Raw genomic sequence first — 12,603 nt, 5'->3', positions numbered from 1 at the left:
AACTTGTTAAGTATGCAAATATCCGGAGCCTCTTTTCTGTACGTGCAGCCTTGCAACGTTTTTCATTGCCTTAATTAGTTTTATCCCTTAGAGACCAGCCTGGACATATATAGACACACTTAAAAGTTAATTTCGTCAGTTTTTTGGTCAGGTTCCCTAATCAGAATACATTTCAAGGCTCAGGCCGAAACTTATATTTGAATAAATAACTTCATTTTGAAATAAATTAATGTCGACAGAATAATATATTAACATATATTTACATCAACGTCCATGATAGCTTCAAAGAACTTTAGAGTTCACTAACAGCAATTATTTGTGTATTCAAGAAGCTACAGACATTATTAACAGCTTCGGGACGAAATCAAGACTCAATTTCGAGATTCCTTTTCGAAAAAGAAAAGATAAAGTAATCAGGATCCGTTTATTCGCACCCTCGTATAATTTAGGCAGATGTTAGAATTAGAAATGAAGGATTTTTTGATATATTCCGACGTACTATGCAGTCGTAATAGACTTTTTCGACGCGAACCACGGGCTTCTACCGATTTAATTTTGCGCGTCTGTATACACCCTGTATAGCTTTAGCAATTCACGAATTGTCCATATTCCAGGCATCTGCGCGTAATGTGTTATGAAGGGCAACGTTTCTCACGCCCTAGTTTGAGAAAACGATATCATCCCGTCTTTCTAACGTTTTCGGGTAACATAATTGACTCGATTTAGGCAAAACACGATTATGCCTTCTATAATGAACGGGAACACTTATTGAATATTCTAAATTGAGCTGGCGCTCCCAAATCACGCAAATTTGCTTCGTTTGACGTAGTCTGTACTTTTCTTCGTCTTTTGGCTAAAGTTTTCACCGTTGAAAGTAACTATTTGGGTCGTACTCCTTCCGGATGTAGATGAATTACTCGTTAACCTATCCAAGGGTACAACGTCCGCGGTAGACAATGTCTCTTTGTACTCGCTTGGAGCGTCCACCCAATTTGGTGTATCATTTCCACGGTGAAGGTAGCAGCCTTGACAACAATAGCAGCAACAGTTACCCAAAATGGCGCATTCTGATTTAATTCCGGGTCTAGACCCGCGACGTTGTCCGCTAGCGAAATGAAAGGCCAAAAAAACGAAAGGATTTGTCGAAGAGTTTGAAACGGCCAAGGCAGCTAGGATGGAATACGTTGTGGCATCTAGAGCCTTCAAAAATAAAGATAAAGGATGCTTTTATTATGTATTTTTTTTAATTCCCTAGGACGACTTGGAAAAGCTGAAACCTTTTAACTCTCTGAACAAATCCTCAGCTTAACATTCAATTAGGATAAAACTGAATTTTAAAAATACACGATACGATAGGCTATATTATAAAGTCCTATCCACCAGGGGGGGCGCATAAAAGTGGGAGGGAGAAATGCCTTCCACCTCTGCTTTTACTTTAAAGTAATAAGTAAAACAAAATAACGGATTGCCTATTACTGAAAGTTTATCAAAGATTTTTAATCCACTCCGCCATGGGATTTTAAATTCGAATTAATTAGAATCGAAGATAGAACGCTCTGAAGTAAATCATCAATGATAAAGGGGTTTTAATTATTTAGGGAAAAAAATAGAAACGATTTATTTAATCAATTTGCAAACTCACTAAACCAATACTGGTATTCAATTGAAAATAACGTAAAATTAAGCAGCCTTTAAGTTTAATTATTCAATTATCGCGCTTCATTTTGGGGTAAATGTGTTAAATTTAATTAACAAGAAGTAATTACTTTAACTTCAAATATTTATACAATTTGGTTAGAGATTTAAAAAAATAAATTGCAACTAAAACCTTCGGATAGGAACTTTGAACATTTAATTATCAACCCGTATAACTTATTTAAATATAATTTACGATGTATTGTAATAATGTTTTAGACTGAAAGGGCGCTTTCTAAGGGAGGATGAATGGCGTGGCACTCGTCGAGTTACCAGCTCATTCTACTAAACCCTTTAATTGTTAAAGCGCGGTATACATAAGATTATTCAATGATTTATTAACTAGATGCAATCTCACGAGCTCAAATAGTGCATCTCGAAACTTTAGACTTCTAAGTCCTAATACTTATCCCCTTGTAATCCATCTATCCATCTTAACACTTGGCGCTGTTTTGACCATAAACTTTCATTAATTTCAAAGCCGATAAAACCTAGATTTACATGCGTAAATTTACGATATTCTCGTATAATTAGACCAGCTTGATATTCTCGTATAATTAGACCAGCTTGATATTCTCGTGTAGGCCCTAATTAGACCAGCTTAAAATGAGAAAATTAACCTCCATTAGCTACGTATAGTTTTAACGCGATTTATTAATTTTAATATATACGGGTCGGTTTAGATCAAAGGACTTTATAAGGATTCTATATACGGAAATAAGTATTACCTGTTTTTTAATATAAAACACATTAGCGATTAAATTACGTAATATTATACTTCGGTGATTTTAGTTTCTATGTAATGTCTACCCTAACGAAAAGTTACCTCCATAAATCCACTTATATCACGAATTTATTCATTTCTCATTTGAATACTGGGCTATGTTAGAATCGCGAGCGTGTTGTTAAACATCGCGGCTAACTTGGGCTAACTACGATTTGTTTAAAATGATATTGGAGAAATGTATAAATTCACAGGCTTTCCGGGATGTTCAAATTGAAAAAAAAAAATTATAATTGATTTCGTTTTGTTTTTAAAGTTTGTATTGCGAAGCTTTCTAAAAGTAAAAACCCTTTCATCTCCGGAATTTATTTATTCGTAAATAGTGGTATTTCTTTACTTTATAATCCCCGTAGACTCTCCACATTTCGACGATGCAGTATGGTGCGCTGCACACCAAGAAAGACGTTATGATCACCAACGTCATCTTTAGGGTTTTGATCTTGGCTTTTGGTAGAAATGTGTTCGAAGCTCTAGGTATCGTGAATTTTCTTTTTCGTGAAAGAAATCTTGGAGGACCAGTTATCTACAAAAAATAATCAAAGTGAGAAAAACATTTACTTTGCAAACGAAACACGTAGTGTTAAACCCGTCCCAAGCGCTATTTGAACTATGATACGTTTTCTCCGGACAAAATAAACCTTGGAGATAGGAGACCCATTTTAAATTCAAAAACTGCAGTAACCTGGTAACGGTCCCGGTAGTAATTTCTCGACTTTAAATTCAATCTTGTTTCCATGGTAACTTCCTGTCACGCATTAATATTTAAATTTATCCTAACATCCCGAAGGATTTCTGACTTAGTAATATTATTTTCCAAATTTGTGCTGAATTTTAACTTGTTGAATTTAGAAAATCCACTTTGATTTTCTTTTCAACAAGTTGAATAAATAAATTGCTCTATTTTTAACTGTAAACAATGTACTTTTATGGGTTTTACGAATACAAAAAGCACAAAGTAGGTAAAGAAATTTATTTTTTTTAAATAAAAATTCGGTTTAAGAGGTTTATTTTTTTTTCTTTTCATACTCTTATTATTCATTCTGTATGTTTTTGAAACCATTTTCTACAAGATCGATTTGATCTTGGCTTCCGGATCAATTGTAATCAAATCGTTTTTTAAATCTAGAATTTCTCTGTATGTTTCGGGAAAATTTAAGTAAACCCATTTTGTAATATATATATATAAATGGATAACAATTAAAGTGAATAACGAATAGTGGTCCCCTTTTTCTAGTGAAATGAAAAACAATTAGCCCTTTAATTAGATTACTATTACAAGAACCGAAATAAGGAACCGTTTCTCGGCAGAACTGTCGTTAAAAATGCATTAAATTAATTCATTACTAAGCTTCCGGGTACGGTTTGCGTGCGAAACTTTTAATCAAAGATGGCGCTCTTAATTTTTGTCTCGCATGAACAATGCAGATTATAGGCTCTTACGGGAGACGCGTAATTGTGTAGAGTATTATTAATACATTAATTAATCAATATTACTGTTTAATTATCACTATAACTTACTTCTTTATGTCTTCTGTCTGAATCTTCGTTTCCCTCTCTGGCTTTCTCGGCGATTTTCCGGAAGATTTGAAGGTAGCAAATACTTATGGCTATTAAGGGAGCGATAAAAACTAGCACCACAACCGCTGTAAGGTACATTCTTAATATCACCGGTGGTAAGTCGTACAAGGTGTTACGACAGACTAATTGGCCATTGTGTCTCGATTGTTTGAAGATAAAGAAAATGGGACTGTTGACAACTGCCGCCATTATCCAGCTTCCTCCACCAAGAATATTCACCTAGATCAGAAATAACAAGGAAACTGCTTGTTAGGCGATTTCTAACTCTACACCCAAACCAATTAAAAGGATTTTCTGATATCCTTTAAACTGCATGCCTCAAGGTTTTTAATTGCGAGAAGTCGGTCCCCTTTAAAGATCCTAGAAGATCCTATTTACTGAATGTAGCTCGCCGTAGTGTTTGGAACTGATTCTAAATACTTGACAAATATTTCAGTCCTTTTGTCTTTGAGATAAGAGAGGCAAAGTTTGAATAGAGGCTCTTCAGTTATTTGAGAAAGAGAGCGCGCTCAATTTGTTCCGTAAGGGCTGAATATAAAAATCTGCATTTTTGTAAATGAATGTGAAGGCGAACACCGAGGGGGGAAGACACTTGAGAACTCGGGTGTACAATATGACTTGAACTCAATGTACTGTCAAAGCTGAACTCTGAGTTCGGAAGGATTTGAACTCAATGTACTGTCAAAGCTGAACTCTGAGTTCGGAATAATTTTAACTCGATGCACTGTCAAAGCTGAACTCTTTTGAACTCAGGTGTACACAGAGATCTAGAGCGTCTACCCCCTCAGCGAACACCCACGTCCTGTAATTTAATTGTTAACTAACTACGGAGTTCCCATTTTTCTGAACGAATTTTGCCTAAATTCTTGAGTAATCTAATTGGTTTTGACAAAAATTATTTTTGGAACCTTAATTCTCTGCCAAAACCTTGAAAGCTTTTTCGTTTTATGCTTGATTAAAAATACTAAAGACTCGCCGATTTATCACTTATTATAATATTGAACGAGGTATTAATATTAAAGTTGGTACAGATTCCCTCATAAATTTTAAAGCGTACGCCCACAGCTTCAAAAGTTAGTCTAAGTAATGAAAAAAAAAATAATAATGAGCCACTGCTTGCTTAACATTTTCAAAACCGATTTCGTAATGTTTATGCATTAAAGTTTATTCTTATTTTTTACTCTTTCGATAAAATTTAAAACCCGGGGAGAAGATATCGCTAGAATATTTGAATTTACTTTCAAAAATTCCCTTGATGTTGAGGTTAAGATCGTGCTACGTTACTTTACGCCACTTTAAAAGGGTGGTTTTCTTTTATAAAATTGGCTCTTCGAAAACTGCAACTGGATATAACTGTAAACTCGAAACTTTCGAAAGAAGACCGCAGCTGACTTTTTTATACTCCTTATTTGAATTCGAGTCTTCTTTTCAAAAGATCGAAATATTTAGAGTTGGAGGGCAAGTGCATATTTGAAATTGACTTTTTACTATGCGGAAGGAGAATTCCAAGGTTTCATTTTACATATTTTATGAGCCTAATAAAGAACCCTAAACTAACCCAACGACGTGACTCAATTTTTAATGAAACTTGAAGATGATAAATGACCTCTAAAACGAGATGAGGTTTGAAATAAATAATTAAATATGTTTGTAACCACGCTCTAATTGGTTCTGTAAAATATAAAAACCGTAAAAAAATCAATTAGTAGGCGCATAGCTAAGATTTTTATATTTTTCTAATTCAAACACAAATTTCAAGACTAATTTTTTGTCTAAATGTTATTATTATTGATATAAACAGAAGCAAGGTTTTCTAATTAGCTTCTGTTTTTCATTTTCTTTTTCAATTAGTCTGCTTATCGGCAAAATAATCTGTGTTTTTCATAACCTTTTTTGATACTATGAAATATCCATGCAACTATCTTGTTTGTGCAATAGGCTTTTTTGATTAATTAAAGTTTGGATTTGATTAGTTTTGCTTTTATCACTACCATAAATAGAATCAGAAAAGAGATTAGGTACTTATGTTGCTACTCTGAAAGATTTATAAATTAAAAAATAATTGAAATTGTGATTACTAGTTTACTACGGCATCTTTAACTGAACGTAATCCTTAAATTTACGAGAATTTCTACGAACTGAAGATCAAAACTTTCCAAATGTATATGAAAGCTTACTCATCTTGAATTTCTCTAATCCGCCGAAATTACAGGATTATATCCCGGTGGCGGGCTACTGGACCTCACTAAGCGCGAAAGACCGACCCGAGACCCCGGAAATTGAACAGATGCGACTTAAAAGATAAAAGATTGGTCTCTATGGGGATCGAAATCTTTAAACGAGATTGTGAATCTATCTTTAAATGTCGTGTATAAGTCAGGTTAAATCTAGACTCAAAGTTTTAAAGTAAAAGAGTTGGTGTTTCCCTAGAGTTTGTGAACACTTTTACAACAAAGGTTAAGGCTTAAATACGCATCATTCATTTCTGTGTAGTCCTAAGGGTAAAGTCAACATATAGGGGTAAAGATCCTAATGCATTTTGAATACAACTCCTGTAGAAATGTTGTTCTTGCTACACACTGGCGTTCGGGGAAAAGCCAGAATTTAGGGTAAATGAATATAAATTAAAAGTTTATTTGAAGACACTAGTTTTGGCGGGTTATACAGGGTGTTTCTGGTAATTCTGCCATGAATTAAGTAGCCCTTCTTTGGGTGATTTTGAGTCGAAAATTTTGTAAGACATTTTGCGGATGACCCCTTAAATTTAATTAAGAAACTCAATTACAATTATTGTTCATTTCATTAAGGGGTTGACTCAAAACTGGCCAAAAAAACACCCCCTTATCAGAAACACCCTGTATACAACCACTTTCATTCCTAACCTAGGTCTAACCTTATTCGCAAATAAAGTGAAGTATAGCGGAAACTTTTTCAAGGAGTTTTTGAGGAATTCCAATATCGTGGCTTTCAATAATAAAAAGAAAAATGATTTCTCTTTCTATCGAGATGAAGGTACGGTACCTTTTTGGAATCTAGATTTGTCGAAGAATAATTTAAGAGGTCAAACACCCAAATATTATATTTCAGACTTTGAAATGCGTGCAAACGATGCGTGAAGTTTTGCTTTCTATACAGTGTGGACAAGATCAAAGTGCCCAGGTTTCGATGGAATTTTACGAATAAAAACGCTAAAACAACTTCGAAATTAATCTTTGAAGTGTTTCTTGAATGCTCATGGATCTGGAAAAAGTCATAATAAATGCTCTAATCGAGGAATTCTGGTCACTTTGATCTTTTCTAGATTGTATATTTGAAAAACATTCTTTGGGTAAAACAGTCGTATTATAAATGTTTTAAGACTTTGCCTTCCCTAGGAATTAGCAAACCAAGTGGAAGAAAAGGGTATGGAAATAAGAGGGGTTTTTTTCCACAAAGGAAAATTAGCAATTTAAATTTCTGGCTAATGAAGAAAATTGACAATTCTAGTAAATATCACGTAAAATGTTTAGTCTCGAGTGTTTTCCTATTATTCATTTAAATAGACTTAAATTTAAAAAAAAATTATACAAAATAGACTTCTTATATGCACGATGTTTATAATTTCTCTTTTCAACAATAGGAAGTAAATATATGTAGCTAAGACTCGAGCTTCAGTTTAATCGAAAAGGAAGTAATTATAAATTTAATTACATAGCTCTTTAATCTTTATGATAAATCCTTTTTCATCCCTTTGATTTAACCGCTCCTTTCCCTCTCAAAGTAAATATAAATTCGAACCTTCCAAGCGATGGCTAAAGGTCTTCTGATAGCTCGGTGTCTGTCCAAAGCGATGGCGACGATCAAATAATTGGAGGCGCAGATAGAAAATGTTTGAGCAAACTTGAAAACCCTGCAAAGAACATCCCCGGCTTTCCAATCTCGATCCACATATTCCCAGGCTAATTGAGAGCAAGTGGCGAATGCCAAGACCAGAGTGTCCGATATGGCCAAATTGAGAAAAAGTTTTAACACTTTCGATCGACGTTTCCGATGCCACCAGAGCCAAAACAAAACAATTCCGTTTCCGATGACACCCGTTATCGCCAACATCCATAAAACAGCCACTCGAACTTCGCGCAAGATTGGTTGTTCGTATAAATTGAACACGGCTGGACTTGTGGTTGAATTGTAATCGGAGTTCTCCGATTGATTAGTACCGATTTCGAATAAAAACGTTCCTCGATCGACCGCGATTGTTGATCGGTTAAACGAGGCTTCCATTTGTAACCGAGACGCTATTTCGCTTAGAATGAACTTAAAAACTGACATTTGAGTGTCGCCCTAAGTCATTCTTAATCGTGAACGAATTTACAATTTAAATTAAAAGTGCCCGACTCGAGAACAGAAATTTTCCGTATTCAAATTATGTAAAAGTTCCATAGCTCATTTTGAAGCCTTTTGACGCCATCTGGTTCCGTAACAAATAGCTTTAATTCACCATTTTCCTTTGGGTAAGAGAGTGTTAAGAACTTTCCCTCGATGCTCCTTCATCCGACGAGCCTTCCTTAACGTTTGAGAGAAAACGCGTCAGAACAGAGCGAACACGAACATCATCGAGGGAGAGAATGGGGCAATAGAGAGCCCGGATCTTTTCAGCTAGGGCAGGGTCGTGGGTTTAATACATAGAGAAAGATAGGATGCTGGCCGACGTAGAATCATGGATATGTGTAAATGATAACGTAGGTGGGCAATAGCTTAGTATTTACTCGTATCGATGGTGACACGAAATCGGTTCCTTCTTATTTTTATTTTTTCTCTTAATTTCGCTAATTGCATTTTAAGAGCCGCTGGCCTGGAAAAACGTACGTGATCTTTTACTTTGCGTCTCAGAGCTGAGTGGGATTTTTATTTAATGAACGTTTTGAATGCAGAAATGCTTGCAATTTTGACAGTTGTTTTTGATCGATCAAGGAAGATAAAATCGAGGAGACTATATTAAATAATGAATTACTTAATTTTATGGTTCACAAAGATTTTTATCTCTAGAAGTTTTAATATAAATGGAAGCTCTAGCAGGGCTTGTAAAGAAAAAGGCTTATACCAACATTTTCTTATATATATATTAAGAAAAGCAAAGGCTTAAAAAATGTATCAATTCCTGGAAACATGTATAATGAAAGAATCTTGAATCGGAAAAGTTTCTTCATTTTGAGCAGAAAATCTGGATAAATATTTAATCATTGAACGTGAATATTAGATTTCGAATAAGTTATTTCCTAATTCTGCAAATATCTGCTATTTATTTATAATGAATTCCAACTGAATCCATGTCTGGATAAGGTTCGAAATTCCAAACGTTCTATCTCCACGAGATTTAAAAATTTCCATAAATTTTAAACACCACAGATACACAACTTACTAGGCCTAAGGTTTGAAATATTATAACCGTAAATTATAAAGTTTTGTCAACGCGTCGCTAAGAATCCCCACAGGCCTTACGATATTTTAATGAGATTTTTTCCCCTTACTTTCCAAAAAACTAATGACATACCCTTCAATTTAATGACTGCTATTTTTTCAAAACGCTCGAAGCGTTTATCCAATCGAGTCCTTAAAAATGTTTCCCCATATTTCAAAAGTCAAAGAAAAACCAGTTCAGTTGAAATTTCAAATTTGAAAATTTTCTATTTACTGAAATCAAATTATTGCGGAACCTTTATTGTATGTTTTTGACGTTGAAATAGGAATATATTTCCAATCTAAAATATTTTGTCGTTAGGAAGAGCTTATTTCCCGGTAATGGTGTCGTTTCTTTTTTTTTAGCCACATCCTATATACATATGATGAGCTATTAGTTTGACCTGGTGTGTAGAAGTAGTAGAAGTAGAAGCTTCGTTCGTTATTTTTAAATAGTACTTCTCAGAACACCATTATGCACAGAGGTCTATTAGTTTATATTTAGCTCCATTGTAACTAATAAGTTTACCCGACTAGTATTGACTAAGACAAATAAAAATAAGAGGAATGAGGCAGTAAGTAGGGCGTTGATGTCATGTGCATCCAATGAAAAAATATTCCACCCCCTCACAGGCCTTCTAGGGGATATTTATTGAAGTAGGGAAAGCCAGAGATACGTAAACGATGTGGTTTAATTATGGGCAAGACCATCCTGTTCTTGTTTTCTGTCAACTGAGAAGATTTTCGAAATGTTTCTACTCTACCTTCTTTTTTTACTTTCCGTTATCAAAAGTACTTTCTCTCGCCTCCGCTTTCTAAAATTTCTTTTATACCAAATGAAACCTAGAAAGTTTTGCTTCTCCTTTGATGTACAAAATTTTAGCGGTGATATAAAAACATTTTTCCAAGAATATGTTTTTGGTAATAAATTATGTTTATATAACGTCGCGAAGTGGAATATTATTAGTTTTGATGTAGAAATTGATATATCTTATAATATTAGCAGAGTACCGTTCTGGGAATAACCTAATATCGTGGATTTAATTTTAGGCAAATATTTTTGTTATTTGAAACTTCAAATATTCCTATTCGTATCGAGCATTAACGTAATTAGACTGGCTATTATACAAACAGCGAAGTATAAGTTCTTGAAATTAGAGAGGCGATGCTCAAATTTCGATGTCAGTTTTCTAAGAAGCTTTTAGTTTCCTTTTGTAAGATCTCATCCACATTTGGTAAAGGGAGTTGTATTGCGCATTCTGATTGGACCGTCTTCGTCGTCTTTCATGGCTTACAAAAAATCTAGGAAGAGTCTCGAGAAACTGAAAATTATTTCTTTCCACGAAAATAAAATTCAATATAATAATTTTTTTCCGCGAACTTCAATCTGAAAGGAAATGCTTAAAAATTAAAGCGGATTATTAGTCTAGATATATTAAAAAAAAATCGAAGCCGAGTTCAACATTTCATTTTCCATAACGTTCGAATAAGTCGTCTCTTTGAGGTGGGTAAACCCAGAAAAGTTTCAAAGTCTCCATTAAAAGTTTTATAGATAAAGGAAATTAATATACTTGGATTTTCATATAAATATTTTACTTTGAGGTTTCAAAATTCATTTGATGACTTATCCCTTTGAATATCATTGATAGATTTTGCTTCGAAGTTTCAAAATTAATTTGATGGCTTAACTATATTTGCATTTTCATGAAAAGAGTTTACTTCGTGGTTTTTATTTGCCAATTAAGAACTTAAAATTATCAGTATCAGAAAATTGCTTTACCAAAATTCCACCAAATAAATATCATTTAACCAGACCGAACCAAACTCATTAAGAGACCCTTCATCCCGTTTCTGAAGTTAGAGGAATACTTTCAAAATTCACAGTCCTGAGACACTAAGGAGCGCTACCATGATTTAACCATATCCATATCACACGCTATTCGTTTTAGTTAATGTCAGAAAGGCAATGGATGGAGAGTGGGAGCTCCAATCCAATAAATGGGGCGTTTCAGTTATAATCTAGAGTGCCTGTCGTTTGCGTATATTTCACTGAAGTCGCCTAACTCCGATAAAATTGTTATTGCTTCTTGGTATCCTACAAATCGAGTTATATGCATTTGTGACAAACTGATCCTTAGGGCCAGTGACCTGGGTCCATTTTAAAATTTCATTCGCGTTCTAAGCTTTAAACCTGACTAGTAACCTTGATATACTAGATACTAAACTCATTTTTATGATGTCCCTTTTTTTGTAGAGAGGGTTTATGAGATATATGGATATTTTATAAAACGATTTATTTAAAACGTATATATCGAGAACTTTGAGAATGATAAACGAGAAAGACTCTAAATAATGGCAGGAGTTTATCTTCTCTTTAATTTTTATTGAATCAAAATTAATTAGTAAACGGACGTAAATGACCACCTGCTTATATAAAACCACGGTTTAAAGGTATGTGCCCGAAGGAGGAAGTAAACGAGATGTATTCCCAACGTGCTTTGCTTGCAATACATTTAAGTACACTTTCCATGTCCTCTTTGTGAAATGAAATTGGAAGTCCGTGGAAGAACCTTGAAGGCATAAGATCCCCAAAGTATCCTCTTCAATACAAACGGGTTACGAAAAAATACCCACTAAAAAGTTTCTATTTACATTCCCCATTTCTATTCCCATTGAAGTCAGTTTTTACCAATTGTGGGGTACGAAAATATGAAGGAGAAAGACTCGAGGATGTGATACCCAAAGTTATGCAAATAACATACGGATCGAGAGAAGGAAAAAAAACAATCTCTCTTTCCCGTGGGTTGATTGAATAAACGTACTACCAAGTGTTCCATTATACTGTACAATATATAGCCTACTCAATTGCAATTTAATTGAAACTTAGCAATTAGTGCCGTATCGTAATTTTAAAAGGATTATGTCCCATATTAGAAGCGAGCTGAATAAATGTTTGGATTCCAATTCTTAAATTGAACTTTATCAAAAGACTATATTATTAAATTTCGTACTAATGAGTTGCCATTCTAATTAAACAGAAGAGGTTTAATGAACATTTACAGAAAAATAATTAGGAGTTCTTGGAAATCGATATTTTCAAAGTGGCCGAG

General features: G+C 34.2%; 2 protein-coding genes across 2 annotated transcripts; both read right to left on the bottom strand.

Annotated features, from left to right (window-relative positions):
* Positions 1–103: 103 nt before the first annotated feature.
* On the bottom strand, positions 104–4,639 carry LOC149692195 (vasopressin V2 receptor-like). Its single transcript, XM_089868810.1, has 3 exons — positions 3,998–4,639; positions 2,817–3,002; positions 104–1,200 (listed from the first exon to the last, which is right to left on the bottom strand). The coding sequence occupies exons 1-3, from the start codon at positions 4,244–4,246 to the stop codon at positions 802–804; spliced, it is 834 nt and encodes a 277-aa protein (XP_089724936.1). The 5' UTR covers positions 4,247–4,639; the 3' UTR covers positions 104–801.
* Positions 4,640–7,792: 3,153 nt separating this feature from the next.
* LOC149692194 (cephalotocin receptor 2-like) lies at positions 7,793–8,365 on the bottom strand. Its single transcript, XM_089867532.1, has one exon. It carries the CDS (start codon positions 8,363–8,365, stop codon positions 7,793–7,795), a length of 573 nt encoding a protein of 190 aa, XP_089723658.1.
* Between the last annotated feature and the right edge of the window lie 4,238 nt (positions 8,366–12,603).

This window comes from Phalangium opilio, unplaced genomic scaffold (genome assembly GCF_054372755.1).
Source record: "Phalangium opilio isolate 3A_F unplaced genomic scaffold, DU_Popi_V2 ptg000024l_1, whole genome shotgun sequence".
NCBI classification, from domain to species: Eukaryota; Metazoa; Arthropoda; class Arachnida; order Opiliones; family Phalangiidae; genus Phalangium; species Phalangium opilio.
This window is presented reverse-complemented; position numbering and strand designations above follow the sequence as displayed.

Coding starts and splice junctions, on each gene's coding strand:
- LOC149692195 (XM_089868810.1), bottom strand. CDS start 4,246: ATGGCGGCAGTTGTCAACAGTCCCATTTTCTTTATCTTCAAACAATCG. Junction 3,003..3,997: donor CAGACAGAAGACATAAAGAA/GTAAGTTATAGT, acceptor TATTTTTTGTAG/ATAACTGGTCCTCCAAGATT. Junction 1,201..2,816: donor GAGTCTACGGGGATTATAAA/GTAAAGAAATAC, acceptor TTATTTTTGAAG/GCTCTAGATGCCACAACGTA.
- LOC149692194 (XM_089867532.1), bottom strand. CDS start 8,365: ATGTCAGTTTTTAAGTTCATTCTAAGCGAAATAGCGTCTCGGTTACAA.